Source organism: Siniperca chuatsi, linkage group LG21, assembly GCF_020085105.1.
Source record: "Siniperca chuatsi isolate FFG_IHB_CAS linkage group LG21, ASM2008510v1, whole genome shotgun sequence".
In the NCBI taxonomy this organism is placed as follows: Eukaryota; Metazoa; Chordata; class Actinopteri; order Centrarchiformes; family Sinipercidae; genus Siniperca; species Siniperca chuatsi.
Window position 1 is genome coordinate 922,054 of NC_058062.1, and position 27,658 is coordinate 949,711.

The window sequence follows — 27,658 nt, forward strand, 5'->3', positions numbered from 1 at the left end:
GAGGCCCGAGAACAGATCTCTGGGGAACTCCACATGCCATTTGTGTTACGCTCAGATGTGTGATTACCGGCCGACACAAAGTAGTTCCTGTCCTTCAAATAGGATTCAAACCAGTTTAGCGCTGTACCAGAAAGCCCCAGTGTTCCAGTCTGTCTAGTACCATGTTGTGGTCGACCGTGTCGAATGCAGCACTGAGATCTAATAATACCAAGACTGAAACTTCTCCACTGTGTTTAAGTTGATGTCATTAAAGACCTTAAGAAAAGCAGTCTCAGTGCTGTGGCGTCCAACTCCTGACTGAATATCAGAAGAAGGTGTTCAGCTCTTAATGCTCGTGTTTTTTACATCTTTAACAGCAAAAACACCCACAATCATTAGCTATCCCTGTAGCCTTTAGCTTACAGTCAGTCAGTCCTTACCCTGCGCTGTGAAGACGAGATTATCCAGGGGTCATGTGACGGATATCCAGTGTCCTGCAGCAGCAGTGGTGCAAATCTGTTCTCAGGTTTTACACTTGGTTGTTGGGGAGGTTAGTTCTTCCTTTAGCAGCTGTCCACGGCTGTGTCCAGCCAGTAGCACCACAAATCTCCGGGCGCTGGACTCTGGCTGTCACTCGTCCTCCCGTTTCCCAGGGAAGTGATTTATTCTTGGGCTTTGCACCAAGAGCGCTCCAGAGAGTACTACTGCCTGACAAGCTTCCCTCCTGTTTCTTAGTTGTCTTGTCGGTGCTAGTTAGCTCTTATGTTAGCATTTTGTTGTTATCCGCTATTTTGAGTCCACAGTAAAGTGGTATCACTCCCACACAGTCTGGTGGATTTTGTTTAAAGCTCTGCTCTGTGGTTCATGCAGGAGGCTTGTGCTGTAGTACCGAAGAAGTAATAAAAGGGTTGAAAAATATGGTTATATCCCACTATGTCTTTCATAAATTAAAATACGTTTCCAGGAGTCGCTGTTCATAACATCAGCAGAGCGGGGACCAAGCAGCGAAGCAGGAATAACACAGTAACATGCGGTGAGATAATGAGGCCACGGCCCGACATGCTCGGGTCAAAGGTCACTCTGCTTTTCTGGGCGGCCTTCACATATCAGAAACTAGGCTAAGCTTTCACCCCATGTCTGCTCACTGTGGAGAGAAACAAAGGATGAGGAGGAGGTTAAAAAGAAAAGCTGGAGTGTTTTGTTAGTGAAAGTTATTAAATGAACCCCCACAGAGATCTGCAGCCACGAGGACACTGAACAGACTTAAATCCAAACCTCTGAAACTGAAACGTTGGTTTAAGGCTGTAAATAGGGTTGCAACGGTACGATAACCGTCTCTGAGAATATCGTGGTTTCACGGTATTACGCGATTATTATCAGTTACGACCCTTAAAGGAATAAAAACAGAAGAGATTTTTTTGGTGGAACAAACGCTTTGTTATAATTATGTCCTAAAATATTATAAAACTTGACACTAATACGGTAGAATTCAAAACCGTAGATAAGCAAATGTACATGGCATGATAACCGTCAATTTTCATGTCACGGTATACTGCTGCAACCCTAGCTGTAAGTAAAGATTATTCTCAATTTCAGTTATTCTCTTAATTAATCGATGAATCATTTGGTCTATAAAATGATTTTAAATAGTAAAAATGTGTATCCCAGTTTCCCAGAGGACTTGTTGACGTCTTGATTTGTCCCACCAACAGTCCAAAACCCAAAGAGATTCAGTTTACTTTGATATAAAACAGAGAAAAGCTAAAACAGGGTGTTAAGTTGCTCTTTAAATAACCAATAGTGGACCGAATAACAATTAGATAACAATTTTATCTTAATGTACACACAGAAACTCTCGATCCATCGATCGATCGGTTTGGAAAACTGGTGAAAACGGTGAGAAACGCCGTCACGCCTTCACCGCGTCGTCGTGTCCGACCGACAGTCCAAAGCTCGACGTTATTAACAAACATCACAGTTATTACAGTCGTTCAGAGGAAAAGCAGCAGATCTGCACATCTGAGGAGCTGCAGCCAGGAAGTGATTTACAGGAGAAACGACTCCAAACATCAAAACAGCTGCTGATTCATTTCCTGTCAGTCGACTAATCGACTCAGCTGAACTTGTATAAACTGTTGGGTGTGACCATATGGACATGTGGAGAGTCTGACCCTGAGTCATCACACAACAGTAGGGTCAGTCCTGCCCCCCCACACCAGAAGGTCTCAGGTTCGATTCCCACAACATGTCTGTTAAAGGTCTCTAAATATATAAATAAATAAATAAATAAATAAATAAAATAGAGTTAAACATGATAAAATGATGATTTAAAGTAAGATAGTAAAATAAACGTAAAGATTATGAATCTGACCAGACAATCAATGCCAACGTTTTCAGTGCTTGACCCAGCACTATATGTTTGAGAAATAGAAAAGATCCTTTTTGTTTGTTGAGCAAAAGACGTCAAAGTTGTCAAATGAATTTAAAAGCAACAAAGTTTTTGATTTGAATCAAAAACTATCAGATGAACAAATCAGTCAACAACATTGTGAATCTCAGATGTTTGATGTCGACATTTATTACCTCATAGTTTTCTAAACTTGGTGCTACAGACACGTTTGGGTCGGTGCTCGAGCTAGACCGATAAATGGGTCAGGTCGCTAAATCATCAGATATCAGCTCATTGCAGGTAGTTTATCAGTATCGGTGTTTATGTCAGCTGATAAATGAGAACTGCCAAACTAAGTTTGAGGTCATTTAGTGAAAGTTTGTCCACCAGAGCTCTGGCAGGTTGATGTTTCCACTGTAAGATCCTCTGTGATTGTTTGTTACGTGTTTTATGTTTCTGATTTTTTAAAATTTTATTTCCAAATATCAACATCAGTGTCAGCCTCAAAATCCAGCATCAGTCAGGGCTGCAGTTGGATACGGAGTTTAATTTACGATGTTTTGTAACCCTTAAAATAAAGAGGGTACAGCAGAGAGATGCAATATCACATTAACATTGTGCAGTCCCAGGAAGGGATGGGTGAAATGGCCAAAATCTTCTACCAAGGTATGTGTAATTTTACACCATGGTAACAGTATATATCATGATACAGTAATTGTTCTGTAAATTCAGTTAAGAAATGGTTTAAAATAACCGTACCGTACTTCATCACATTAGATTATTTTCTTTTATTAGGAGCTTCTGTACAAACAGCAGCAGCCTCTCATGAAAAACAAAAGACTCAATCAAAACCGTAATGGAAGCTTTAAGGATCCAAATACCAACAATCATTTCAAGTGGCCAAGCGGCAACCTCCGGGGCTGAAAACTGAAGCCAACAGGAAGTGCCAAGAACTGCAGTTCCTCGAATGGCCACTTGAGGCTGCCTCCAAAAGCAAGTCAGTCCCCACAGAGCCCCGTGTTAAAATGCCCAACTGTACAGCAGAAATAAACGTTTACAGCCTGGTACAAAAAACGCTTTGGGTGACATCATCTACACTCGTGTGTCTCGCTTTCGTGGCGTCACACTCATCGTCCGTAAAAGTCAACCATGGCGAAACGAACCATTGACAAATTTTTTCCATCGGCGGCTCCTCCTGTACCAGAGCCAGGCCCGTCGCAGCAGCAAATGGCAGAGTTGGTCAGATGAGGCCGTGGCGAAAAAGGCAAGAACACACTGTTTCCGACAGGGGCGGCTCAGGGAGTTTACGTGGCTTAGATTTAGCAAAAACAGCAGCGCCATGAACCATCTACTGCACCAGATGTGGTCCACAACATGCGGGGAAACCAGGTTTGCCGAGGCAACTGGCACCGCACAGTTTAAACACGACACCTTAATGAAGCACAGCAGCAGCAAATGCACACAATACACAAATGAAACGGCATCGCCACTTGCAGTAGCATTTCTCATTCAGTCATCCGATGAGGCTGAAATGGTAGTGAAATTCAGCGCGGCCTATTTCATAGCTAAGCACGAGCTACCGTTCGCCAAATTCAGGGGTCACGTTGAATTGTTGAAAAAGAACGGCGTAAAAGTGAATCCTACGCGCAGTAAGGACACCGCACGTGGGCAGTTCATTGGCGCTGTTGCAGATTCACTCAAACAGAAGACCCGTGAAGATCAAGGACGCCACATACCTCTCATTCATGATCGATGGCGGCACGGATGTTTCAACTAAAGAATGTGAAACAATGTACGAAAGGATCCTGCGACGAATATTTTGATTGGCCACGTGGAAGTCCAGCGTGCACGTGCTCAAGGTACGTAACTGATAAAGCAAATAATTAGAGTGCAGTTTAGTGCTTACTCAGAATAACAGTCACGTGAAAGACTACACTAATGAAGCCGTTTCTGTGCTGTCAGGTTTGGTTTTTAGCCTAAATGAAATATGTATCGTTTGTAGACGCCACAACGATCAAACTGTTCAGTGAGATGACGGGAGAAAGAAAGGGTTCCTGTCTGCTGGTGGGTTTGGTGTACAGTGAATACCGTTCAGATCAACTTTAGCTGTGCACAGTTATAGATAACGTGTTATTTCAAGGAGTCTATGATGCCACCAAAGAGGCCTTTCGCCATCTAGGGACAGAGACAGGAGACAGGCTGGTTAGAGAAGACAGTCGCCATGGGAGCTGCAGTCAGTCTTGGGCGTCAGGGAGGTGTAATATCCCTCCTCCAAGCTTTTACTGTCCCGTTCCATTGCACATAGGTAGGTTATGTGGACAATTAGGCCAAAGTTAGGGGTCGTAAGCAATGCATGTATTTAAGTTGAATTCATTTTAATTATAGATTGGAACTGCTGTCCGTCCAAAGTCCCCACTGTTGACCGAGTCTACAGTCTCTGTAACATGGTATGGAAGATGTCCCGCTACATGCGTGAGTGCGCTCAGAGCCCTCGGAGAGGAGCTGGCGTGCGCGTCAGTGCCTCGGTGGTGTTAGTGGGACACGCTGGCGCCCACATGTAACCCGGGCCCTGCAAACCTTACTGAGACCTGGAGGAAAGGGCCGGAGCCTACAGAACCCGGGACAGTTCACAGCAGTCTGCTTCCACATGGAACGTTTGACTGCATCGTCGAGCAAGGAAGGTCTGTATTTAACTTTTAAAATCAGTTCATATTTCGGATCTGTAAACACGGCTGATATTTTGCTTATGTCCTGCGGGGCAAGAGGATGATGGAAGATGGAACCTTTTGTAGGTTTCTGTGACTTCCTGGCCGACTCGTTTGAGGCCATCAGCAAATTCAGCCTTCTCCTTCACAGGAATGACACCATCTTGCCTCAGGTAACGCTGAAGTGACAAGATGTTGTTTAAGCTAAATTAAATCAGAGTACGATTAACTCTAATCTGATTATGTTCTAATTTGTAAGGAAAGTGTTTCAGCGGGATTGAACATGTGGTAGGCTGGCAGAGCTCAGGCCCAGAAACAAAGGCAGGGCGATGATGGTGAGACTCACCCCATCTACAAATATCAGGTAAGCAATTATTTATTATTTTATGTCTTCGTTTGACACTGAAGCTGCAGCAAGCAGTGAGAGCGACAGTTGACTGTCCTGTGCTGCACTTTGAAACAAAGATTCAGTGAAAGGACAGAATTATAACAAATTTACCGAAAACATAAAATAAGCAATCATTCTCTCTGTCTCTCTCTTTTAACAGATGAAGAGTCCACAGCAACTGCAACCTTAAAGGCAGTGAAGTCATTCAAGATCTTCAGTCCTGATTCATGACAGACCATCTGGACTTCCTGCTGGACCACTTCTCCACCGTGTTAACAAGGTCACTGACTCTTTAAATCATCCTGGCGGAGCATGTAAAAGGCAGTATAACAAAGAACACAATGTCACACACCTAACTCCATCCTACAGAAGCTTCGATTGTTTCTTGATCTTAACTCCTTAACGGCTGTGACACCAGTCTGGCCAGAGAGGAGTATCAGTCTATGGAGATCTCCAGAAACTACATCCTACCAGGCCATATTGCCGTTCTGCTCTAGAAGGTACAAACCCCGTCTCCTCTGCTGTGTGTGAACGGGGATTTTCAGCACAGAAGAGGATTAAATCTGATGTCAGAGGGCCCCTGCATGCAGCCACAGCGGAGGACCTCGTTAGAATAAGTATGGAGGGACCTAGCTTGGACGAGTTGGACACCAAGGAGGCTGGACAGACCTGGTTCAGTCAGGGCAAAAGACGAAGGAGGAAGGAGAGGCTCGGGCTGTTGACTTGTTCTGACGCTGTAATGTGTAAAGTGACCGCTGACCTCATGTTTACATGTAATGTCTTTGTTTTGGTTTGCACTGTAATGTCAGTAATAATACTGTGTGCACATTTCTGAATGTGCATTTGTTAAGCACCATTCAATTAAAATGTGACAAAACAGCACATTGGTGGTTTCTGTGTTTATTACCAAAGCATTTATCAGTAATACAGTTAAAATGGGGGAAAATTGCGTTGCAGGTTGATTTAAGGTGTGCGCCCCTACATTTTCTGCCTGTACCCCTAAAAGTTTCAGTTATTTTAATCCCGGTGTAAAAGCGTGGGAAGAAACCTCTGTGGAACTGGGGACGGTGACTGTGTGTTGACACCGTTCGGGTCTGAGGTCAGATCTCTGCAGCTCTGCTGACGAGTCGGTTTAATAATTGTTCACGTTGGTGTTGTATTTCTGTCGGTGATGCAGGAGGAGGCTCGGAGTTGTGACACGGCGTGACGCCTCGGTGAGGACGATCTGCGGAGTGTGTGGTGGTGATTAAAGTCCGTCACGCTCCATGAAACTCTTTGTGGTCCTCTGATCTGCAGCTGCTCCCAAACTCACCGGCTCTTTGTTGCCAAGAGCCATTTTGAAAAGATTTGTTTGGAGTTAGCCGTGCTCCAAACCACATACTGTATATAAAGATGGACGCCGCGTCTCCACGTCCTCCCACTGTACTAAATGAAGCCCAAATATCCCGGATACGGGAGCCGCCATCTTGTGGTCGGGCTTGGAGCCGCGGTATCGAGGTCCCGCCCTCACACCCGGCCGACCCAATCGCGAGCCTGCCTCAGCTGTCAATCATGACGTGAACCCCCGTTTTTACAGCATCAAATAACTCATTAAAACCAAACTTATCAGAAAAAGAAACACTTGAACAAACATCAGCGTGATCAGAACGACCTAAACTGACAGAAACCATCTCTGGGAAACATTTATTTGACGTGTGCTTGTGGAGAAATGAAAGTTTGACAGTTGGTCGCTGCTGCCAGCTGATCTGTGAGCAGCTGTTACCTGTTTTATTCTTTGGGGAAAAAGGGTCTCCACATTATTAAAACACACCAGCTGCTGATTGTCTATTTCAGATCTGATTATCATGCAGAGTTTAGATGTAATGTACAGCAAGCTGGTCATTATTTTGAAATTAACCACTCTCTGACAGGGTGATGCAGGGTGTTAATGTCGCAATAACGACGGGCTCGCCGTACATTATCCCGCATATTACACAGATACCAAAGAAATCAATAATTTGACACCAAATATTGATTTAATTTATTTAAAAACGATGTTTAAACGTTTTTGCCGCAGGACTTCTTTCTGCGGATTGATATGATTGGACTCCAGAGTCTGCGATCAGAACTGCATCCATAGCAACGTAGAGTGCCGTAATCGACCAATCAGAATCGAGTATTCAACAAAGCTGTGTAATAAGACATGATAAAACCCGCAGTGTCCCCTGCAGCAACCTCTGTCCTCGGTGTCTTCGCAGGCCTGTCTCGACTTATCAAGCTCAGCAAAGATTATCGAGGTCCTGTCCGTATATCGTGCGATATTGCCCGTCGTGTTCACATGCGAGTTTATTTGGATAAGAACGTCACCAACATTTTAGCAAACATGATGCGAGGTCCGGTCGCGCTGCTTCTGTCCTCTCGTCGTCGTCTGTTTCACCGTGGGCGCGGCTCAGGCGGCCTAAGAGTTATTATGCTATTAGCAATTTATCAGTGGCATAAAATGGTCTTAAAATGAGAATAATATCGTTTATCGCAAGACCTACGTCTTCGTCTTCGCCGTGGTTCAAATGTCTCCTGCAGGTGTTTCAGACTTCCAGCGTTAGATGATCAACAGAAATTTAATGGACAGCTATTCTAATAATTGATAAATCGAAGTAGGGCTGCAGCTAACGATCCTGAGTATTTCGTCGATTCGTTTGGTTCATAAAATGCTGATAAATGTCACAATTTTCCATCTCGAGCCCGAGGTGACGTCTTCAAATGTCTTGTTTTGTTCCACCAACGGTTAAAAACTCATCTGCCGGAGCTGTTGATGATACTTGATGGTGATTTTTGCATTTTAAAGGAACGATCAGTGATCCGAATCCTTTCCTGCCCACCACCAACATTCAGACCTCAGGATTCGATGTTTGTTATTGTTGTTATATGTCTGTTGTTATGTCCACAGCCTGTTTATAATAACTATTAATGGATCACTTATTGTAATAACAAAATGTACACATGTGCCAAGAACAGAACACGTAGAGAAGATAAAAGACGACTTATCCGAGGTAATAAATCCAAACCTGTAGATAAAGTAACGTAATAAAGTACGAGTCGACCAGATGACTCTGACTCCAACAATCATTAAATTCCAGTTTGTCCTCTAATCTGCTCTCAGATCAGCTCGCCGGTTATCTGTGATTAACGGGCTCAGAGAGCAGATAGGAACGCAGTGAGGTTTGTTCTGCAGCGATGCCTCTCACGGTTGGAAGCATGAGTAAGACAGTAGTTATCAGCTGTATAGCTGTATTGTGTAAGTTGTTTTTGTATTGACCTTTTTACTTGGAACTGTGTTTAGTGAGATAAGAACATTGATTTTGTAAATATGGATGATGCACACAGATTGAGTTGGCTGTCGGCTGCCCGTTACTTGGAGAGGAAAAGCTCTTTATCAGGATCAGCTGTAGCAGTTCTCTTCAGCGTACAGTTCCTGTACCGGAAGATGTATGTTCTGTAAAATAGCGATGTCTTTCAATCCCACGTGGGATGAGCCAGATGTTTCGGCACAACACAGAAATAAAAACTATAAACTAAAAGTATAAATCCACCTAAACTGAAACTGAAATTACCACAACTCTGTCAGCTGTATCTCACCTTTTCTTTACTGATGCACCACATCTTCCACCTCTACCAAAGCTGCTAACAAGCCCACACAACAGCACTGTTTCCACCAATAGACGCAGGTACATAACCCCCGAATCAAGGTCATTTATTTGTCATTTTACATCAGAGTTGCATAATGAAATGTAGGCTGTCGCCCCTTCATGCTACACACAGAACATACATACAAATATTTAAGTTTAGAATAAAACAAAATAAATAAATGAATCCTTTGAGAACATGAATTATTGTGCGTTGCTGTATGTCCTAAGAAGAGCAGTCAGTCTTTTAATTTATGCTGCCGAAAAGAAACTGAAGAAAAATGCAAATTCTCTCATTTCCACGGTTGACATGACAGATTGAAGTGGTTTGATAGTACTTTGTGTTCTGGGGTCGAGTCTGATGGGAATATTCTTACAATACAAACGAGTACATAAACAATAAACTTAAACACAATAAGAAATAATGCCAATTTTTAATGGATGCAACAAGTTTAAATGTCCAAACACTTCAGTTCCACTCAAAATGAAATCATAATTTATAAGCAAGAAGAGAATATTTATGTTAGTAAACATCATCACACAGGACTCCATTAAACTGCTCTGTCAGGTAATAAAACATGCAACACAGGCTCTTAATACAGAACATACACGGCAATGAAATGGAGGATATCAACGTTAATAGAAATATGGACTAAATGAGACGATATTGCCCTGCATTATTATTATTAGACACAAACTGAAACATGCAAAGCAGAAGCTCAGACATAAAAATCCCCCCCAGAACGGCCAGCTGACAGTGTGAAGGTTCAATACAGCAACAGTTTATTATAAACCTCAGAGATGAGTTTCCCAAAACATCAGACTTCACTGACAAACATTTAAAACAAATGGCACATCTTTAAGGTTCAGCGCTGCTGTGATTACACAGTGAGATGCAGCTGTAGCTCCTCCACGCTACGCACACACGACATGCAGGAACTAATGTTCAAATATTTGAAATCAGAGCAGAAGAAAACAATAAAATAGAACAAAATATAAAAGTAGCACTAAAGGAAGAAATAAAATTAAAACTATAACTTAGTTTTCCTTATTTGCAAGAAAGATATACAGTTACTTATATACATACATATAAAATATGAACAATATATCAGTGTAAGTTATAGTGTAAAAACCTTGAGGTAGTAGTGGGAATGAGGGTAGTGCGAAAGTAATGGTGGAAATGTGCAAAAGAAGAACAGAATAGTTACAGATGCAGGAGAACAGGGAAATCTAGAACATGTAGAGCTGATGTTTATGAGAAAACTTAAACTCCGAAACCGAAAGCAGGAGAAAAATGTTCCCTCGTTCGTCCAGGAGTGCTCCATCGTAGAAAAGGTTTCAGTCGTAGTCATCTGGAGTGCTGCATATCTGCAGCAAACAGTTTTACAAACTGGCAGAACTGGAAACAACACGAGTCACCAGCATAACTAAACTCCGGGAACCAGTCTGTACAAACGTTCCTGTTCAGCGTCAGAAAACAGCTACTGTACTGAACAAAACTCTCACTGCAAATAACATCAAAGCCACAATAAAAGACATGAAGCATTAAACCCTCATTCAAACAACGCAGTTTGTGATTGGCTGCAGTACTCGGATCAACTACTTCAGTAAGAGTAGAAATAGCACAGTGTAAAAGTACTCTGTTGCAAGGAAAAGTCCTGCATTCAAGTACAAAAGTATTAGGATATATTTAAAGTACTCAGTATGCAGAATGGCCCATTTCAGAATCATTTATATTACTGGAGAATAATTATTGCTGCGTTAATGTGTTCATCACTTTAATGTTGCAGCTGCTGAAGGTGGAGCTCATTTTAATGACTTTATATTCTGCTGGGTAATTTGTGTATTTACCCCCTTATCTTATCCCGTCATATTACATCATAATGTATTACTTTATTACATGTTGCATTAATAGTTAGAATCTGCAAATTAACTAAAGTTATTAAATAAATGTACAATATTTCCCTCTGAGATGTAGCGAAGTAGAAGTATAAAGTAACATAAAATGGAAACACTGAAGTAAAGTACAAGTACCTCAAGACTGTACTTAAATACAGTACTTGAGTAAATGTGTTTACTTTCCACCGCCGGTGACTGGACTTTAGTAGATTCTTTCTTCTCTGCTCTCGTTGTTCAGTTGCTTCTGTTTTCTGTCTGCGGGTGGAGAAGCAGGAAGTGTCGCATTAACACGTCACCTTGTCTTCGGACTCTGTAAACCAGGAGCAGCTGTGGTTGAATGAAACTGTCTGAACAGGTGAATCCTGCCGACAGCTTTAAGCCCACCACAGTGACAGCTGGGGCAGGCCGGGCACCTGCTTCTGTGCACGTTTACAGTTTGCTCAAAAAACCCAACCGGAGTGGAAACGCCCACAATCCTAAAACAAGTCGAAATATTGGAAAAACATTTTAGCTCAGCTGAGGTGTTAAAGTTAACTGCTGACGTCACGAAGAGCTGAGAGCATCAGCTGTGTGTGGAGCGATGAGGAGGCTGGAGCCTTCCTCACACGAACACATGAAGCCGACAGAAACGTCACGTTTCCATCACGTTTCCATCGTCTGAGCTTTTAGTGACGTCGTCTCGCTGCGTCCTTTTCTTCTGCGATGTTTTGTCGCCACCAGCTGTTTACCTCCATCAGCCAATGAGCTCGCGTTCTCGCAGCAGCGGCGGATAGAAACAAGTTAAATTCGGTTAAAGAGCTCATTTAGATGGAAACCTGACTGCTGTCGAAGAACTAAGTTATCAAACGGAAGTTTAAGTCCTCTCTTGTATTCTGCTAGAACCTCCCGGTAAATTAAAAACAGGAGCGGCGTGGAGCTGGCAGTCGGCGCTAACCAGCAGCTACACACTCCGTGTCTCTGCTGGAGCTTTGACCGTCACTAGAAGATCATTTAGGCAAGGCAGCTTTATTTATACAACACATTTCAAGCAGCAGCACTTAAAAATCTCCTCTATAAGCAACCGGAAGCCGGTGTAAAGATCTAAGAACAGGAGTAATGTTCTCCGTTCTCTTGGTTCCCGTTCTGAATGAGCTGAAGTTAAAGACAAGAGTCCGGTTGGAGATGAAGGCATGAACGAGTTTCTCTAAATCTGTTTCTTTGTTTGAGATGATAAAATGTTGATTAGGTTACTTCTTTGATGTGGCTGCTGGTCCCATATCTGACTATTAAAACACCATGACTTCTAACGTGGGTTTTCGTCTTTACAGCTCTGGAATCAAGATAATCAATAACATTCATTCCTACCTCCTCCTTGCCAAATACAATTTCAATTAAATTTTATTTATATAGCGCGCCAATTTGTAACAGAAGTTATCTCATTGCACTTGTCCTATAGAGCAGGTCTAGACCGAACTCTTTATAATATTATTTACCCAACAATTCCCACCATGAGCAAGCGCTCGGCAACAGTGGCAAGGAAAAACTTCCAATGATTTCTGTCTTGTCTTTGTCTCTTGGAGAGCGTCACTGTGTGGGAACCTGTGTGGTAGAGGCTCTCCGGTGTCACTACGTAGCCGTAGCCCTGCTATTAAAGTGGTTATGTTAACATCACAGTAATATCTAGTGAAGATTAATACAACACAGTTATCATCGGGCCCACGTGCTGTGTTTACTGCCACAGAAGAGAAATGAATCGCTTGTTCGCGTTCAACGGCGTCTGTGAAAACTTGCTAATGTTAGCAGCTACGTTTCAGCTAGGAGCTAGGCTAAATTAGCTTGGAAACAGACGTCTTGACAACTGTTCAGAGCTGCAGTTCTGTGCAAAAACCCACTCAAAACAGATGAACAATGAATGGAAAACACCACCTATTAAAACTGAAGGCTATAACTCTCCTTTCTAAAACCTGATGACATGACGTGTGACATTTGAAAATAAGAGCTAATAAATACTTACAGATGGGTGACAAATTAAAACCAGCATTTAGTGTTAGTATGGAGTCAGGCCACCACGAGCCTCCAGTGGAGCTCTGTTGGAGGATTCCTCATTTATATATTTCAACCATTTATATATGCAACCTTTCTTTAATCAGGTCATCTCGCTGAGCTCAAGAGAGACCTGCGTACAGCAGATAGAAAGAAAAACAAACAAAGCCAGAGGACAAATAGCAAAATAAACTCGGCATCTTTGGCATGCCCTGTTTTGAACTGGCCGTTGTGCCCTTAAAAGAAGGTTGCAGATTTCCTCATTTAAAACTACATGCGACTCAGCAAATAAACTCACGTTTCCCAGCATCCCCGTTATCACACGGGACATCAACAGTAGCACGAGATTTCTCCAGCAGATGTAGCTGCGTTAACCCTAAATAATAAACATTAACAACTAGCCCGCTAGCTAACATTAGCTAACAATTAAAGCACAGAATGTTTTTGCCGTCTCTTGTCGAGTCTGACAAATTCCACGACGTGTTGGTGACGTTGACCAATAGGAGCACAGAGGAAAGGTCACCGTCATTTCTCCGTTGTGAAGCTCAAAGTGGGCGGCTCCCGGCAGCTCCGGCCTTCGCCATCTTGGCAGCGCCCGACTCCAGCTAATCCAAAAATGGGCAAAGAGGTGGAGGCCGAACGAAGCCTGGTTGCTGAAACCAGCCACCTGTCACTCGAAGCAGCCACATCCTTAATTATACAGAACTTTAAGCCTCAATATAATTTAAACGGGTGAGTTATAAAAAAAATTCACCCCCCTCACAGTTGTCGTGAACGGGGAAATTAGCGTTAGAGACCAAAACCGTTTTTTGTATCAGGCTGTAAACGTGTTTATTTCTGCTGTAAAGTCGGGCATTTTAACACGGTGCTCTGTGGGGACGGACTCGCTTTTGGAGCCTCAAGTGTCCACGCGAGGAACTGCAGGTTTTGGTTCCTGTCGGCTGCAGTTTTCCGCTCCGGAGGTTGCCGATTGGTCTCTGCGTCCTGCCGTCACTTCTAACATAACGTCTTATTTTGTCTGTTGTCCCACTGAGGATTAATAGTCTTATCTATGATGAATGTGGACGTTGGCGTCACCATCTGCACAAAGACAGTCACACCGTCTGTCAGCACACACACACACACACTAACAGACTCTTTGATAACAGCCTTTTCCCATTTTCTCACACACAAGTGACTCAAACACTCAGAACCAGCAGATCAGGGAGACGTTGGTTTGTTTTGAGTGAAATCGGATTATTTAATTTATTTTTTTTTAAAACGCAGAAAGTGGGTCATCCTGTGTGGCTGCAGGTCACATGACACAGAGGCCAAATGTTTTATTGGAGGGTGGTGCACAGATGGATGTGCAACGTGTTTTTTTTAACTCTGTTGAATTTGTCGTTAAATTTAACATCAGAACTGTGCGTGGATACAGCTGGATCATCAACACATGATAGGATGAAGTTTTGCGTCGGTTAAAGAGGAAGAGGAGGATGTATGGAAATCACAGCTGTACATTTACGAGCCCACTGGGCAGAGTGTGTGTGTGTGTGTGTGTCAGGATATAGTAGGTTGATGAGGAAATGTTTGTTTCTTTTGACTTTAAGCTACATTTTAAAGGGTCAGTTCTTCCAAAAACCACCACCAACATATTTTCCCACTGACCTTTTGTTGCATTGAGACCCGACCTCTGCTGCTCAGACTTCTGGGACGAAAATACAGTACGACTCGAGAGGACCATCGAAGTTTTGACCACAGGGGGTCTTTGTCAAAAGAACATATCAGTTAATGACCCGGATGCCTTACAGTGGGACCGTTACAGAGAAACCAGAGACGTGTTGTTTCTCATTGCTAGTTTTCTTTGTTTTACAGTGTGTATTGTGTTTATGACCTTTTAATTTATGTGCAAAAAGTTGTTGTTACGAGTTGTAAGAGCTCCGTCCTTGTGTGTCTTTTTTTACATACATATACAGACACGTCGGTCAGTCCTTGTTCAGACTGCCAGCCCAGATCTGTTTTTTGGCATATCCAGATTGAATCCAGATTGATTTTAGAAAGTCTGGACAGCCAAAAACCGAATGAAATGCGGTTGCAATTGGATCCAAGCCACATGTGGAGGTGGCGTCTCAGTCCGGCCGCTCAAATTGGATTTCAGAGTGTCTTTTGCGTCACTCGCAACGCGACACAGTGACAACGGACGCTCCACGCTGCGCCATCACCTCGCCCTCCAAACAATCGCACTGTCGCGGTGCGGAACTCCTCCGCCGCGCCAGACAAACTCAGCGACGTGACAGCGCGATTGTTTGGAGGGCGAGGTGATGGATCTCCGTAGCGTACGTAGTTACTGACGCCTACGTCGTTACCACAGCAACGCAGACAGGTTGGTGATGTCTGGACACACAAATCCGACCTGATCACTTGCAGATAACAGTGCGGACAGTCTGTCTTAAAGATCTGATTTGCCTGCAGTCTGAACAAAGCCTTAAAGAACCAAATATAAGAGATGCAGTCAGTGGTTCCCAAGGTGGGGGTCTGGACCCGCTAAGAGGTCCCAGGATAAACCTGATGGGTCATGAGATGATTAAAGGGACAAGAAAGAAGATTGATTGATATTTAAAGTCATCGGCTCAGCTGATTTTACAGTTCCTCTCCAGTTGTGACATCAGCACACGTGTCTGATCAATAACGGGATATGAGAGGGAGTTTCCAAGAGTTTCTGACGTCCGTCTCACTGAACAGAAACGTTTAACGTCCACAGGCAGCCGCTCAAATCACATGAATGCTCAGCTTCTTTATGGTGTGAACTTGTGAACTACAGACACACCTCACTTGTAAACTGTGAAGGATTTCGCTTTGAAACAGTCACATGTCGAAAATACAGACATTGAATTAGAGGTTTTAATCTAAAACTGAATTCAGTCCCTTTTCAGGAGGTGGTCTGAGGTCTTTTCATGATGACTGCTCTGTTATCAGCTGCGGCAAAATCCACAAGCTTCTGCTGCATGAAATTAAATTAACTTTAATTCACCTCTATTAAGTCCTCATGCTGACCAGGGACCGCTGAAGACCGGGAGTCTGCCTGCTGAGTTTTATTAAATGATGTTTCATTTGATCACGACGCACAAAGCGATGCATCGCAGGTTCGTAGATTTATAATCCGAGTCTAGCAGGTAAAGGCGGCGGGGTTTAACTCGTGTGCAGAACTGTTGCTGTCAGCGAGCAGTGGCAGTAAACGCAACACGATGACTGTGTTCAGGGCTGAAGATCAGTAATGTAAACCACTGTAACAGCAGGGCTACGACTATGTACTGGAACTCCCCCGCAGACACCAGGAGAGAGTAAATTCTCCACTTCACGACACCTGGACGCGTTTTATTCTTTAAATAAGTCATAGCAAACACTGGCTGAAGAAGATGATGATGATGGTGGTGGTGGTGGTGTCTCCTGTCTCTCTCCTGCAGAACAGCTGAAGTCGGTCATGGAGCAGGTCCTGGACTTCGCTGTGCGCGAGCTGACGAAGATCGTGGAGGCTTCGTTTGATGACCTGCTGCTGGAGATCACCAAGATGGAGAGGGAGCAGCGGGTCCTGGAGGAGAGGCTGGACAAGAGCTCCAACGGAGGAGGAGGAGGAGGAGGAGGAGGAGGAGGAGAGAAGGGGAGAGGAGGAGGAGGAGAGAAGGGGAGAGGAGGAGGAGGAGAGAAGGGGAGAGGAGGAGGGGGAGCTGGGGGGAGGAGGAGGTGGTCGGAGAACGACTCGGTGTCGCCCAGCGACTCTGAGGACGCCCGGGAGGAGCTCACGAAGGTCCCGGTGTCCAAAGAGACGGCAGAGAGAGACGGTGAGTGAAGAGACGTGTTTACCTTCCCGCTGTGATGGACAGGTGTACTGCAGGTCACTGTGACATCACTGCTGGGCGTGGTTACAGGGTCCTGAATGTTAAACTGACTGGAGCTCAGCAGGTCTCCGTCTGCATTGTGATTTTATTGCCTCTTCCTCCCCCCTCCTTCCTCCCCCCTCCTTGCTCCCCCCTGCTTCCTCTCCTCCCCTTCCTCTCTTTTCCTTCCTCCTTTCCCTCCCCTCCCCTCAGACCCGGAGCGTCCCCCCGTCCTCTCGGTCTCTCAGGACTGGGTTCCCATCCTGGACAAAGTCTTCGGTCAGAAGTGGTGCAGTGACGTCTGGCAGGTCAAAGAGCTCGGAGGGGGAGGAGGAGGAGGAGGAGGAGGAGGAGGAGGTGGTGGGCGGAGTCTGGGTGAGGGAGGGGCACAGCAGGTGCAGCCTCTCTCCGCCCCCTCTCTGACCCTGGAGCCCTCCCCCTCCTCCCCCCAGCAGGACCCCCGCTGGACTCCTCTGGAGGACATGGAGGTGTTTTCTCCTGATGATGAAGACGGTCAGAGGAACACCGGGGGAGGAACCACCACCACTGGACCCTCACCTGGACCCTCACCTGGACCCTCACCTGGACCCCCCCTCAGCCCCACAGGTGACCTTCAGGTTATTTACAGTGACTCACAAACATCTGAGAGAGCTGAGAACTCGGCTGGAGTTACAGATTTAAAGAAGAAATAAAAAATCTATCAACTTTAAAATAAATAAAAAGTGAGCTGAAAGTATAAAAATTACAAAACAGCTTTTGAAACATGAAAACTATATTTTAAGAAAAACGGTAAAGTGAAAACAAAAGTAAAGAAATGAAACAGAAAAGTACAACAATTAATAAAAACAAATAAAAATCTAAAAATGTAATGAAAATAATAAAAAGCATATTTATAAAAAAATATATAAAATGATGTGAAAATACTGATTATAGAGCTGAAGACGTAAAACATAAAAATGTGTTAAAAACTATATTTAAAATAAATGACAATAATAAAATGTAAAGAAAATCAAAGTTTTTGTAAAATACAGGTAACAGTGCTGAAGAAACATATAAAGTAAAAATGTAATAAATTAATAACCTAGAAAAATAAATAATAAAACAGCTAACAAAAATAAAAATAAATATAAAAAAAATAAATGAAAAAACGTGATGCGAAAATACTGAATATAAGAAATATATAGAAACATAATAATAAAGATAAATATATATATATATATTAACTCTTGTGTCCTCGTGTATGAAATTGACCAGATGTGGTGGAAACACAAACGGGAACCATCAGAAGGATCTTTCTCATTCCTGAGTTTAGTTCCTGGACCTGGTTCTGGTCAGGAAGGGGTCTGAGTGGATGCAGGCTTTAAGTAACACACAGTATAAATACACATGTTGTGTACACATTGTGTTTACTGCCCCCCACTGGACCGTTTCTACACACCTGAAGAGCTGCAACTAGGATTTTCATCATCCACTAACCTGTTTGTAATTAACTGATTAATAGTTTAGCAAATGTAAGAAAACGGTATAAAATGTCCTTCACGGTTCACGTCTTCAGATGCAAAACTCAAAGATATTCAGTTTCCTGTGATACAAAAATATAAAACTGAGACTTTAAAGAAACTGACAGCAGAGGACGAGTGGAGTTTCTTGGATTGATAAATTACTTCAATCATCAAAATAAGTCTTCTGAAAAGCTGTTGCATAAGTTTCTGTTGGTCTGTTTTATGTAGATATTAGATAGATACTGTAAATATATATGTATATAATATATACACATATATTTATACACAATCATTTTAGTGTGTAAAATGTCAGTACACATGTTTAACAGTAAAGTTAATGGTTGAGTCTGTTTCTCTACACTTTAATAGTTTATTGTTGCCAGTGCTGCAAAGTAACCAAGAACACTTACTGAAGTACTGCACTAAGTACAGAACCGAGGTACTTGTACTTTACTGCAGTATTTCCATTTTCTGCCTCTTCCTGCTTCCACTCTCCTCCATCTCAGAGGAAATATTGGACTTTTTCCTTCCCTGCGTTTGTCTGACGGCTTCAGTTACTTTACAGATCACAGCGTTTCATCCCCTTCCTGTCCGGTGGAAACCTCGTATCTCCAGGTGTTTGTGACGAGCTGAAGGATGAAGAGTTTCCTTCATGTGCTGAGGAAACTCCTCCTCCTGAAGCTGAATAAACTCTTTAACCCCCCCTCGGATCAGCTGGAGAACGCATCGTCACAGAGCTGAAAACAGGCTGTTTCTCTGATACGTGGTTCTCACAGGACGGCGGCGCTACAAACACGCAATGACCTTATAGACCATGATGCATTGCTGCAGGTTAAACTACCCAACAGTATATAAAGCAGTTAAAATGAGCTCGACCTGAAACATCTGCAGCAGTAAAATGCAACACACACATGAATGCAGCAGGAATATGAATCCAGAAACATCAGATATAATAAAACACTGACAGGAAGCGTTTTACTGATAATACTTCATACTTTTACTAAGGTTTAATACTCGCAGTGGAGTATTTTCACAGTTCGTACTTCAGTAAAGGATCTCTGTCTGCCTTCAGGATCTTCAGGTCGTCGCTCGTCTGCCTCGATGCTTCATCGTCTCCTGACTCTGCCGTCTCAGCTGCTGGACGACGAGGACGCCGCCGCCGCCGCCAACAAAACGCTGGCGGCTCTGGCGACCGACGGCGCCGACGACCACCGAGACGGAGTCGAGCCGCCCGGCTTGACCTGCCCGTCGCCCCTGACAACCAGGGAGGAGGAGGAAGAGGAGGAAGAGGGGGAGGACAAAGGGAGGAAGGTGAGGGAGGGCGTAATGGTCTCACACAGGAAAATATTCTTAAAAAATATATTTAATAACGATGATTACTGATAAAAACCCGTCATGTGAAACACACGTTACAAACTCCGCAGCATCAATACTGTTAATCCAATGATAAACTTTATTCTGAAAGGGGCCGTTCTGCAGAACGAGTCCTTGTTCCAGCGCTGCTCCCTGATCAGGTTTCTGGTATTTTGTTTCCTGTCTGTGTCTGCAGAAGAAGAGGAGGAGGGTGTGGTCGGAGTGCGAGGAGTGCGGTCGGAGGTTCAGCCGGATGTCTCTCCTGAAGGCTCACCGTCAGACTCACGACGCAGAAAACGCCGCCGCCGACACGTCGTCCCCCTCGTCTCCGCCCGGCGGCACCGCCTCGGCGCTGCGCTGTTCAGAGTGCGGGAAGAGGTTCTCCTCGGCGACCCGCCTCAACAGCCACATCCGGACCCAGCACCCCGGGAACCGGTCCTGAACCCGACGTGACGGAGCGGGTCGCCTGTGCTGAACTTGAAACAGGATCACCAACAGAGTCCAACAAAAGCTGAACAAAAACCAGACCGGGTTCAGACCTCAGAGCAGAACCAGAGGAGGATCCACAGACCTCAGACCGGATCAGAACCAGAGACCAGAAACCATGAAAGGGAAACACATCCGGATCTGAGTCCAGTAGATGTTCCTCGAAACTGGATTTGCTGAAGTTATCCGACGGTACGCAGACGAGACCGATTTTAGACTCTTAACAGATGCTTTTACTCTGAAATACAACAGGAAGATGTTTTGAAAAAGTAATTTTTTGGTTAAATATGACTTAACTTCCTTTAAGCTGCAGATTTCATGCTTCGATGGAGCTCAAATTGCTTCAAAAAAACAGGATTAAAAACAAAGTGGAGCCGAAATGTTTGGGAACCATAAAGCAATAACGATAAAATAAAGACCGTAAACATCTAAATAAATAAGGAGCGAAGAATACGAATATAAAAGCAGGGAAGTTACGATTACCACAAACTGGAATCCAGATTAAAAAGATCAAAAAGACCTCACGTTGTCGTCGGCTGGAGTCTAAAACCGGTCTGTCCCTCGTCATCAGAACCAATCACAGCGTCTCTGGAGGTCACGCGGTCGAGTATCAGATGGAGTTCTGGTCCGATAGCCGGTTCTGTTTTGGATCCGGTTCAAGGTCGGCAAAATACCCGGATTCATTAAGTTCAGACGCTAACGAATCTCTAATTGAATCTTTTATCTCCGCTTTTTTCTTCTTAGTATCAAAACATTCAGGAAGCAGTTTTTCACTGTTGTTGACGTTCTGTGAAATTTGGCTGAGAAGGAAGTAAAACTCCGGATCTCAGCCGAGTCCCAAAGGCCCCGAAACCCAGGTTTCTGCATCAGCTTCCTGTCACGAGCGACGGGGTCCGAACACGAACACAAACACAATCTGCCAAAGCCGCAACAGGTTTGGTTATTTCGAGAGAGAGTTCTCCTGACGAGCTTTAAACTGTTGGAAAATTATAATTACGAATGTTTTTTCCCCGAATTTTAACTTTTGATGTTTATTTAAGAATATTTAAGGTTCAGATTTAAAGTTTTCAGGGCCTCTAAAATGATTTTATCTTTAGTTACTTACAATGTGGAAAGCTGAAACTATAAATGGATTTGAAAAGGGATTCGCAAGGATTTGAATTAGACAAAATACCATTGAATCCCAGCTCCGGACCAGAATGCCCCTCTGAGTAGATCTGGAACGGGAACTTTAGACAACAAAACGTCGGCGTCAGAGGAAATGACATACAAGCGTCTGACTGGGGGAACGAACGGGAATGAAACTGAGCCCAGGAACGGAAGCAGAAGGATCCTCTTCCTCCTGTACATACTCCTCTTCTTCTTCTGCTCCCGTAAAATATCTCAAATCCTCCTCGTCGACAGGAAACGGGCTTCGGCCGCCGCGGGCGAGTTCCGGTCCTCGGACAGCCGGAGCGCCGTTTCCTGTTTCTTCGTGGTTTTTGTTTTTCGTGTTGGACCTGTACAGCGTGGACGGTCACTCTCACGGGAACGAGTGACCTTTGATTTTTCTACCTGTTTGTCTTTAAAGTGCTCTTTATTGTTTTTCTCAACAAACAGACTCTTCTTTCTCTTTTTAAAAAAAACAGTTTTGGATTATCGTCAGGTGCATTTTTGTCGTCATAGTTTAGTTTTTTAGACGATCTTCGGGGATTCTTGCGTCGCGACTCGTGCAGGAAAACAAAGGAAGATAAACTTCGTCAGTGGCATCGATTGTTTGGACTGTGAATGTGAATCTCTGCAGTTTGTATCCTTTTTACTTTTGTTGTACAGTTTTTACTTTTCAGACAGAACTGATGATGAAACGAGAGAAAAGAGGAAGGTTTCGATGTTTCTCCTCTGCTTCCTACTGTCTTTACTTCCTTCATCCTCCCCTCGTTCTTCGGTTCGGTTCGGTAACCTCATGTTGACGCACAAATACCTCCTGACGAACAAACGAGACCACATGCGGTTTTTATTTTATTTTTTCTGGCTTCAACTAACGGTTTTCTTTTCTTGACTTCAGTTGATCCGATCTGTCGAACCTCGTTGCTGCCAGGAAAAGAAAGAACAGATGAAATGTTAGGAACTCGTTGTAAGTCAGAATTATGCGACACTAAAACAATCTGCGACGTTTTCTTGTAAAAATGACTGAGCATCTCGTTATTTTGAGATATGGATCGAGTGATTACGAGATAAAGTTCAAATTAAAATAATTCTGAGATTTTTTTTTTTTTTGGAATTACAAAATATGACAATTATGGAGTTTGACTTGATGTAAGTCATTTTCTTTTTATCATTCCTAACTTGTGTGGCAGAAATGAGCTGCCATCCATCAACCAGGTGTAAACGAGAGACTGTTTAAGGTTCAAAATAAAGACGGGTTCAGGGCCCGCTGTTAGAGGTCTGAACGTTTGGACTTGATCTGGAACCGACCCGTGGAAAACCTGAGACCTGAACCTGACGCGTAAACATTTACTTTCATTAAAACCAGACACGAAAGGGACTGGATATGATTCGACTTAGCTGGACTCGGGTAGAGGGTCTCCGCTTTGTTTCCCTTAATGCACCTCAGCATGTGACTCTTTCCCTCACATTATCAATTAATGTCCTTAGTACATTTTATTTGTTCAGTTTGTTAAATCAAACCCCGAAATGACTTAATTAATTTCTTCAAAAGTATGATTTATTGCCCTAGGAGTAGTTAGTAAGTCTTTTTGCATCTGAAAAACCTACTTAAAGATCTTTCTGGTGACAGCAGCGGTTCTTATTACATTTTAACACTATATAATCTTGTTATCCATTGAAATATGTTCATCAACGTTACATCTCCACGAATGTCACTTCAAGATCAAAATCAAGTGAGAACGTGGAGGGGACGAATTCTCTGTAACTCGCTTAATTAGAGAACAATTAATGCAGGATCTCCCGACAGCTACCAGACTCTGTTCATGTTACGTATAGTTTTTATTTGAATCATTCCTTTTCATCTGTCTGTGCTAAGAGTCTCTGTAGTACTCTGTGGTGGCATTCGTACAACAGGGTGAGTAGAAGGACCAGGTGACGGATAAATATCAGCGACGTATCCTGATGATTTTCATGTTTAGGTGTTGTTTCTGCTCCGCGGTGCTTCGGCACAAACGATCGGCCGTTTCCATCGTTTTTACGTTTCGTAAATGTGCAAACTGAAACTTTTTCTAGCGAGACGGTGATTCTGTTTTTTTACTTGTTTGAACAAAACTTTTAAGCAATATGAAGCCAAAACTCCGCCGAACGGCCGGAGTTTGATTAGTTGCGGAGGAACTGTAGAAGAGAGCCTGTTCGCAGCTGCTGGCGAACGATCGTTAGCAAAAACTACAAAAACAAGATGATGTGTAACAACAAAATCCAGACCACCATTAAAAAATATCCAGTCAAATGAAACTTGAGGTGGGTTTGATTCACGAACCCGGGTCTCCTCGGTAAAGTCATACTTTAAGTTGATAATACGATAATAATGATCAATATTTTACTGTTTAATTTCTGCCTCTGAATGCTGCTTAAATAACTAAAGCGTGTTGTCTGCTTCGCCAACATCTGAATTACCCAACTGCTTTTCTGCAAACATCGAGTGTCTTCGTTTATCTGATTCGTTGCACTTTCGGCCTCCGGACGTGTTCACATACCTCATTTTCCTCGTAAAGCATTTCATGTGTTTTATTTTTTCTTCTTTCCACACAAACCTCATTACCTCAGTAGATGTACGCCGTTGATATTTGACTTCAGTAATGTGTGTTTTTTTTTTATTTTTTATTTGTTCTGTTTCATTTTGGGTGCGTCTCATCTCTTTTAAAATGGATGCTGACGCTGTCGGGTAAAAACCACAAAACGACAAACGCACAAGCTTCTCAGGTTTGAAGATGGGACCCTTGAGATTATATATTTAAATATATCGTCTTTCAGGACTTGCACAGCTAGTTCGAACAGGTTTATAAGAGCCCAGCAGGATGACCTGAGATATGGAAGCCCGTTTATGCCAAAACAAGGAAAACGGGCGGAAAAAAATTAGGAACGATAAAGATTATTAAAGCTGCAAGCAGCGACGATCGGGCCCTCGCACCTCCGCGCACGTCGGGGCGGCTGTTGGACGCGGCTCTGACCGTACCAGTTGAATCGGATCATCTTTGCCATGGAAGGCTGACTTCCTGTTGCCACCAGGCGGCGCTGTGACTTTACGTCACCGTTGGCCTGTCGATGTGATCGGGGTGGGACTCTTATCAAACATTAGAGGCAGACTGGACGGTGTAAACTGAAGTTACAGCAACTTCCTGTTCAGATATTACTTTCTGTGTCCACTATGTGGCGCTAGAGAACACACACTAATAACGCTGGATGTCACGTGGCGACTACACCAATCAATTCGATGTGAATCGGATGATGTTCGTCATCTGTAAACAGCTGGCTGATATTTCAGATGTATTTAGTGAAACGTTTGTTTGATGTTTTACACGTTTGAAATCTTGTCATTCATTACACAACTTTTAAAGCGACAAAGTAAACATTTAAACTGCGTTTAGGGTGTTTGACAATTTTCCAAAATGATATGTAATAAGCAAATAAATGCAGATTTAAAAACCAACAACGTCTTCAGACTCAGGAGGATACAATTAAAGTTTAAAAGGAGATTAAAATATAAAACTGCAACAACAGAGAGTTAAAACCACGAGCGACGTATAAAATATGCAATAATATGAAAGAATAATCAGCCAATTCCAGATGTTCGTCTGCTGTCGGATGCTTCGGGGTTTGTTTGGTCTTTTTTTAGCACGTTCACTTCACAGACTGCAGTTATGTGGTTTTTACAGGACAGCCGCTGCCTCACTGCACTGTGTACAGACTAGAGGGAAACCTCGTATCTCCACTAACTTCTCTTGCTGCCCGACGCGAACGCCGCGCTGAACCAGCTGTTAAAAGTGTAACAACAGCGTATTAAATACAGCGGTGGTTATGAGGTTTTCTCCTGACAGCAGCAGCATCATGTGACCTGTTGACCAATCAGTGCTCCCTCCTGTCCGTGTTTACAAAGCCACAGAAGAGAGAAATGTTTCTGGTCGATAATACAAAAAGGGAAATTATGAAGTATGAAGACAGAACCAGGTGAGTAGACGTGATCTCAATAACGAATTCTGTCAGAAACCCTGAAAATGTTTGATTTATAGCACAATACAGGGACCCAATACATTAATACCACTATACATTCATTTAAGCTTTGCATACTGAAGAGGACGTGGGTTAAGATTAAATTTGAATATTTAAGCGACGCTAAAATCATCATTGAAAATCTTTATCTCGAACTTGCGAGCTACTGTTGTAATAACTGACACCGAGAGATACTGAGTGATAATTATGGGATACAGATAAGGAAAAGAATTGGAGACGTTATCGTAATTATCAGAACACGTCTTTACAGGTTGTGTTGCTGTCAGCAAAGCTTATGAATTAATTAATAATAATAATTTCCACCAGATGCATTTCTCTCCAGACGTTTTTTAAAGGAGGGCGCTCAACAAATCAGTTACGTAGCTGGAAAAGGTTATAAATCTTATTTTAAGCACTGAGACGCATTCAGACGACATTCATGCGCACCTCTCATGGAGCACATCTTGACTCTTGTGATTTTTATTGTATGCGTTGGCAGTTTCCTGAAAAGTGGTTGTGTGATTCACATGTGGAGAGAAGACGACCTTATTTCAGTTCAGCTCTTTACGTTAAAAGAGTGAAAGAAGGGAATCGGCTCTGCACTAGAAGCTACGTTTCACTGGGAGCCCAGATGGACCTTCGATCTTTAAAGAAAGGGGTCAGCGTAGAGAAGTGGAGCTGGAGTTTATAAAACGTACTGCAGGAGTTCCTCAGGGAACGACCCGAGGTCCTCTTACTGTTCGACGCAAACGTGGGAATGAGGGGATGAAAGGGATGTTTTTAGTGTTTTTTTAAAAGTTTTATTTTCAATCGAAAGAGTTTTACATTAAGCAGATTGTATGTTTGTAATGACATGAGGAAATGTGAGTGAATGTTGGAGGGTTTTGGTTTTATTTTATTTTAAATATCTATTTCTACTCCCTGTATAATCAACTGACTTGTTCTTGTTTGTCAAAGAAAGTTCATCTCAGTTTTTGGATTTGATGCAATACTTTTGATAAAAATGTGCCCTTTTTTTGTAATTCAGCAGTCTAAACAAATATCAAAAGTTTCCTTTTTAATAATAAAATGTAAAAAAAAAAAGTGCTGGAGTTGAGTGGCGGGCAGTTCAACCTTCAGTCAGGAAATGTAAAGTTACAGTCAGTCTGTGAAAACTTAACTCAAAACAGATGATCTTTGACCATTTTGTGATTACTGCCGACGTTTCACGTGAAGCAGAATATTCACGGTTGTGTGGCTGTTTCGTCTCGTGCCCCGTGTTGATCACAGCAGCACCGTCTGAATGTCATTTACGCCAAGTTACAGCTGCCTGCCATGATGTGATGATGAAGGCGATGGTGATGGTGTTTTTTTATTTTTATGACCTGTTTTAGTCGATGAGACCGGGTACTTTTTAGTGTTACAATTCAAACAAAACCAATAAATGTTCACGACGACCAGCTGAGCCTGACGAGTCTTCTTTCAGTCCGGCATTTTGGGAACGTTTTCACGCCAGAAAAGTGAATCAAAGGCTTCGCGGAAACTTCTCAAACCACTTCTTGAGCACGACGCTCTTCCCACGGTCCGTCTGATCGCCCTGTTCCAAACTTTAATACGTTTGTGACAGTTTGAATAATAAAAGTTCTGCGTATCGCAGCAGGACTGTAAAGTCTGGTGTTTTATTATATATTATTGTCATCAAATCCCATGAAAAGAGCAAAATACAGAACAATAGCAGAAGCAGCGTCACGTCAACCTAAAAATGTCAGTAACGGACACGGGATATCAGGAAGTCCAAGCTCTTCGCAGGCCCATGTTGAAGTCCAGTAATGTTATTTAAGTGATTGTGTTAAGGTACGCTCAACACTTCTACAATAATACTAATTCCACTACGACGACATTTTATTTACTGGTGCTACTGCACGCGGATTCATTCCATTGTGTTTATTAATCAAATGTACAACGAGCGAACACGACGCTTGAACAAAAGCTGAGGGAATCACACGGCAGAACGAAATTCATAACTACAGTAGATTGGGCCAGAATATACCCAGACGCTACAGAGGCGTGTGTGACGGATACTCGGTACGCTGTATTTTATAGGAAAAAACGGGAAAGATTTCTAAAATTCTGATTTTATAATTTCTAAACGTGGAATATAATCAAATGAATCCTACGGGAAGCGACAACTTTCAGTAACCGAAACCCCCTAAATATAATATTTATTCCTCTAAATCTCCACAA

General features: G+C 43.0%; 1 protein-coding gene and 1 long non-coding RNA gene across 3 annotated transcripts in view; both read left to right on the top strand.

Moving 5' to 3' along the window:
• Positions 1-26,874, top strand: part of si:dkeyp-113d7.10 (zinc finger X-linked protein ZXDB) — a 31,844-nt gene extending 4,970 nt beyond the window's left edge. Inside the window, exons 2-5 of the mRNA XM_044181507.1 lie at positions 16,488-16,862; positions 17,112-17,504; positions 19,473-19,711; positions 19,950-26,874. Coding sequence (XP_044037442.1) covers positions 16,488-16,862; positions 17,112-17,504; positions 19,473-19,711; positions 19,950-20,195 — 1,253 coding nt within the window. The 3' untranslated portion in view covers positions 20,196-26,874. The remainder of the gene's footprint in view (positions 1-16,487; positions 16,863-17,111; positions 17,505-19,472; positions 19,712-19,949) is intronic.
• Positions 1,999-6,343, top strand: LOC122869015. Of its 2 annotated transcripts, none has more exons than XR_006376219.1 (4): positions 1,999-4,673; positions 4,754-5,246; positions 5,333-5,437; positions 5,622-6,343. It is a non-coding gene; the product is annotated as an uncharacterized LOC122869015 (long non-coding RNA). The 2 variants fall into 2 exon arrangements; XR_006376220.1 differs by having other exon boundaries at positions 1,999-4,227.
• Positions 26,875-27,658: the final 784 nt, after the last annotated feature.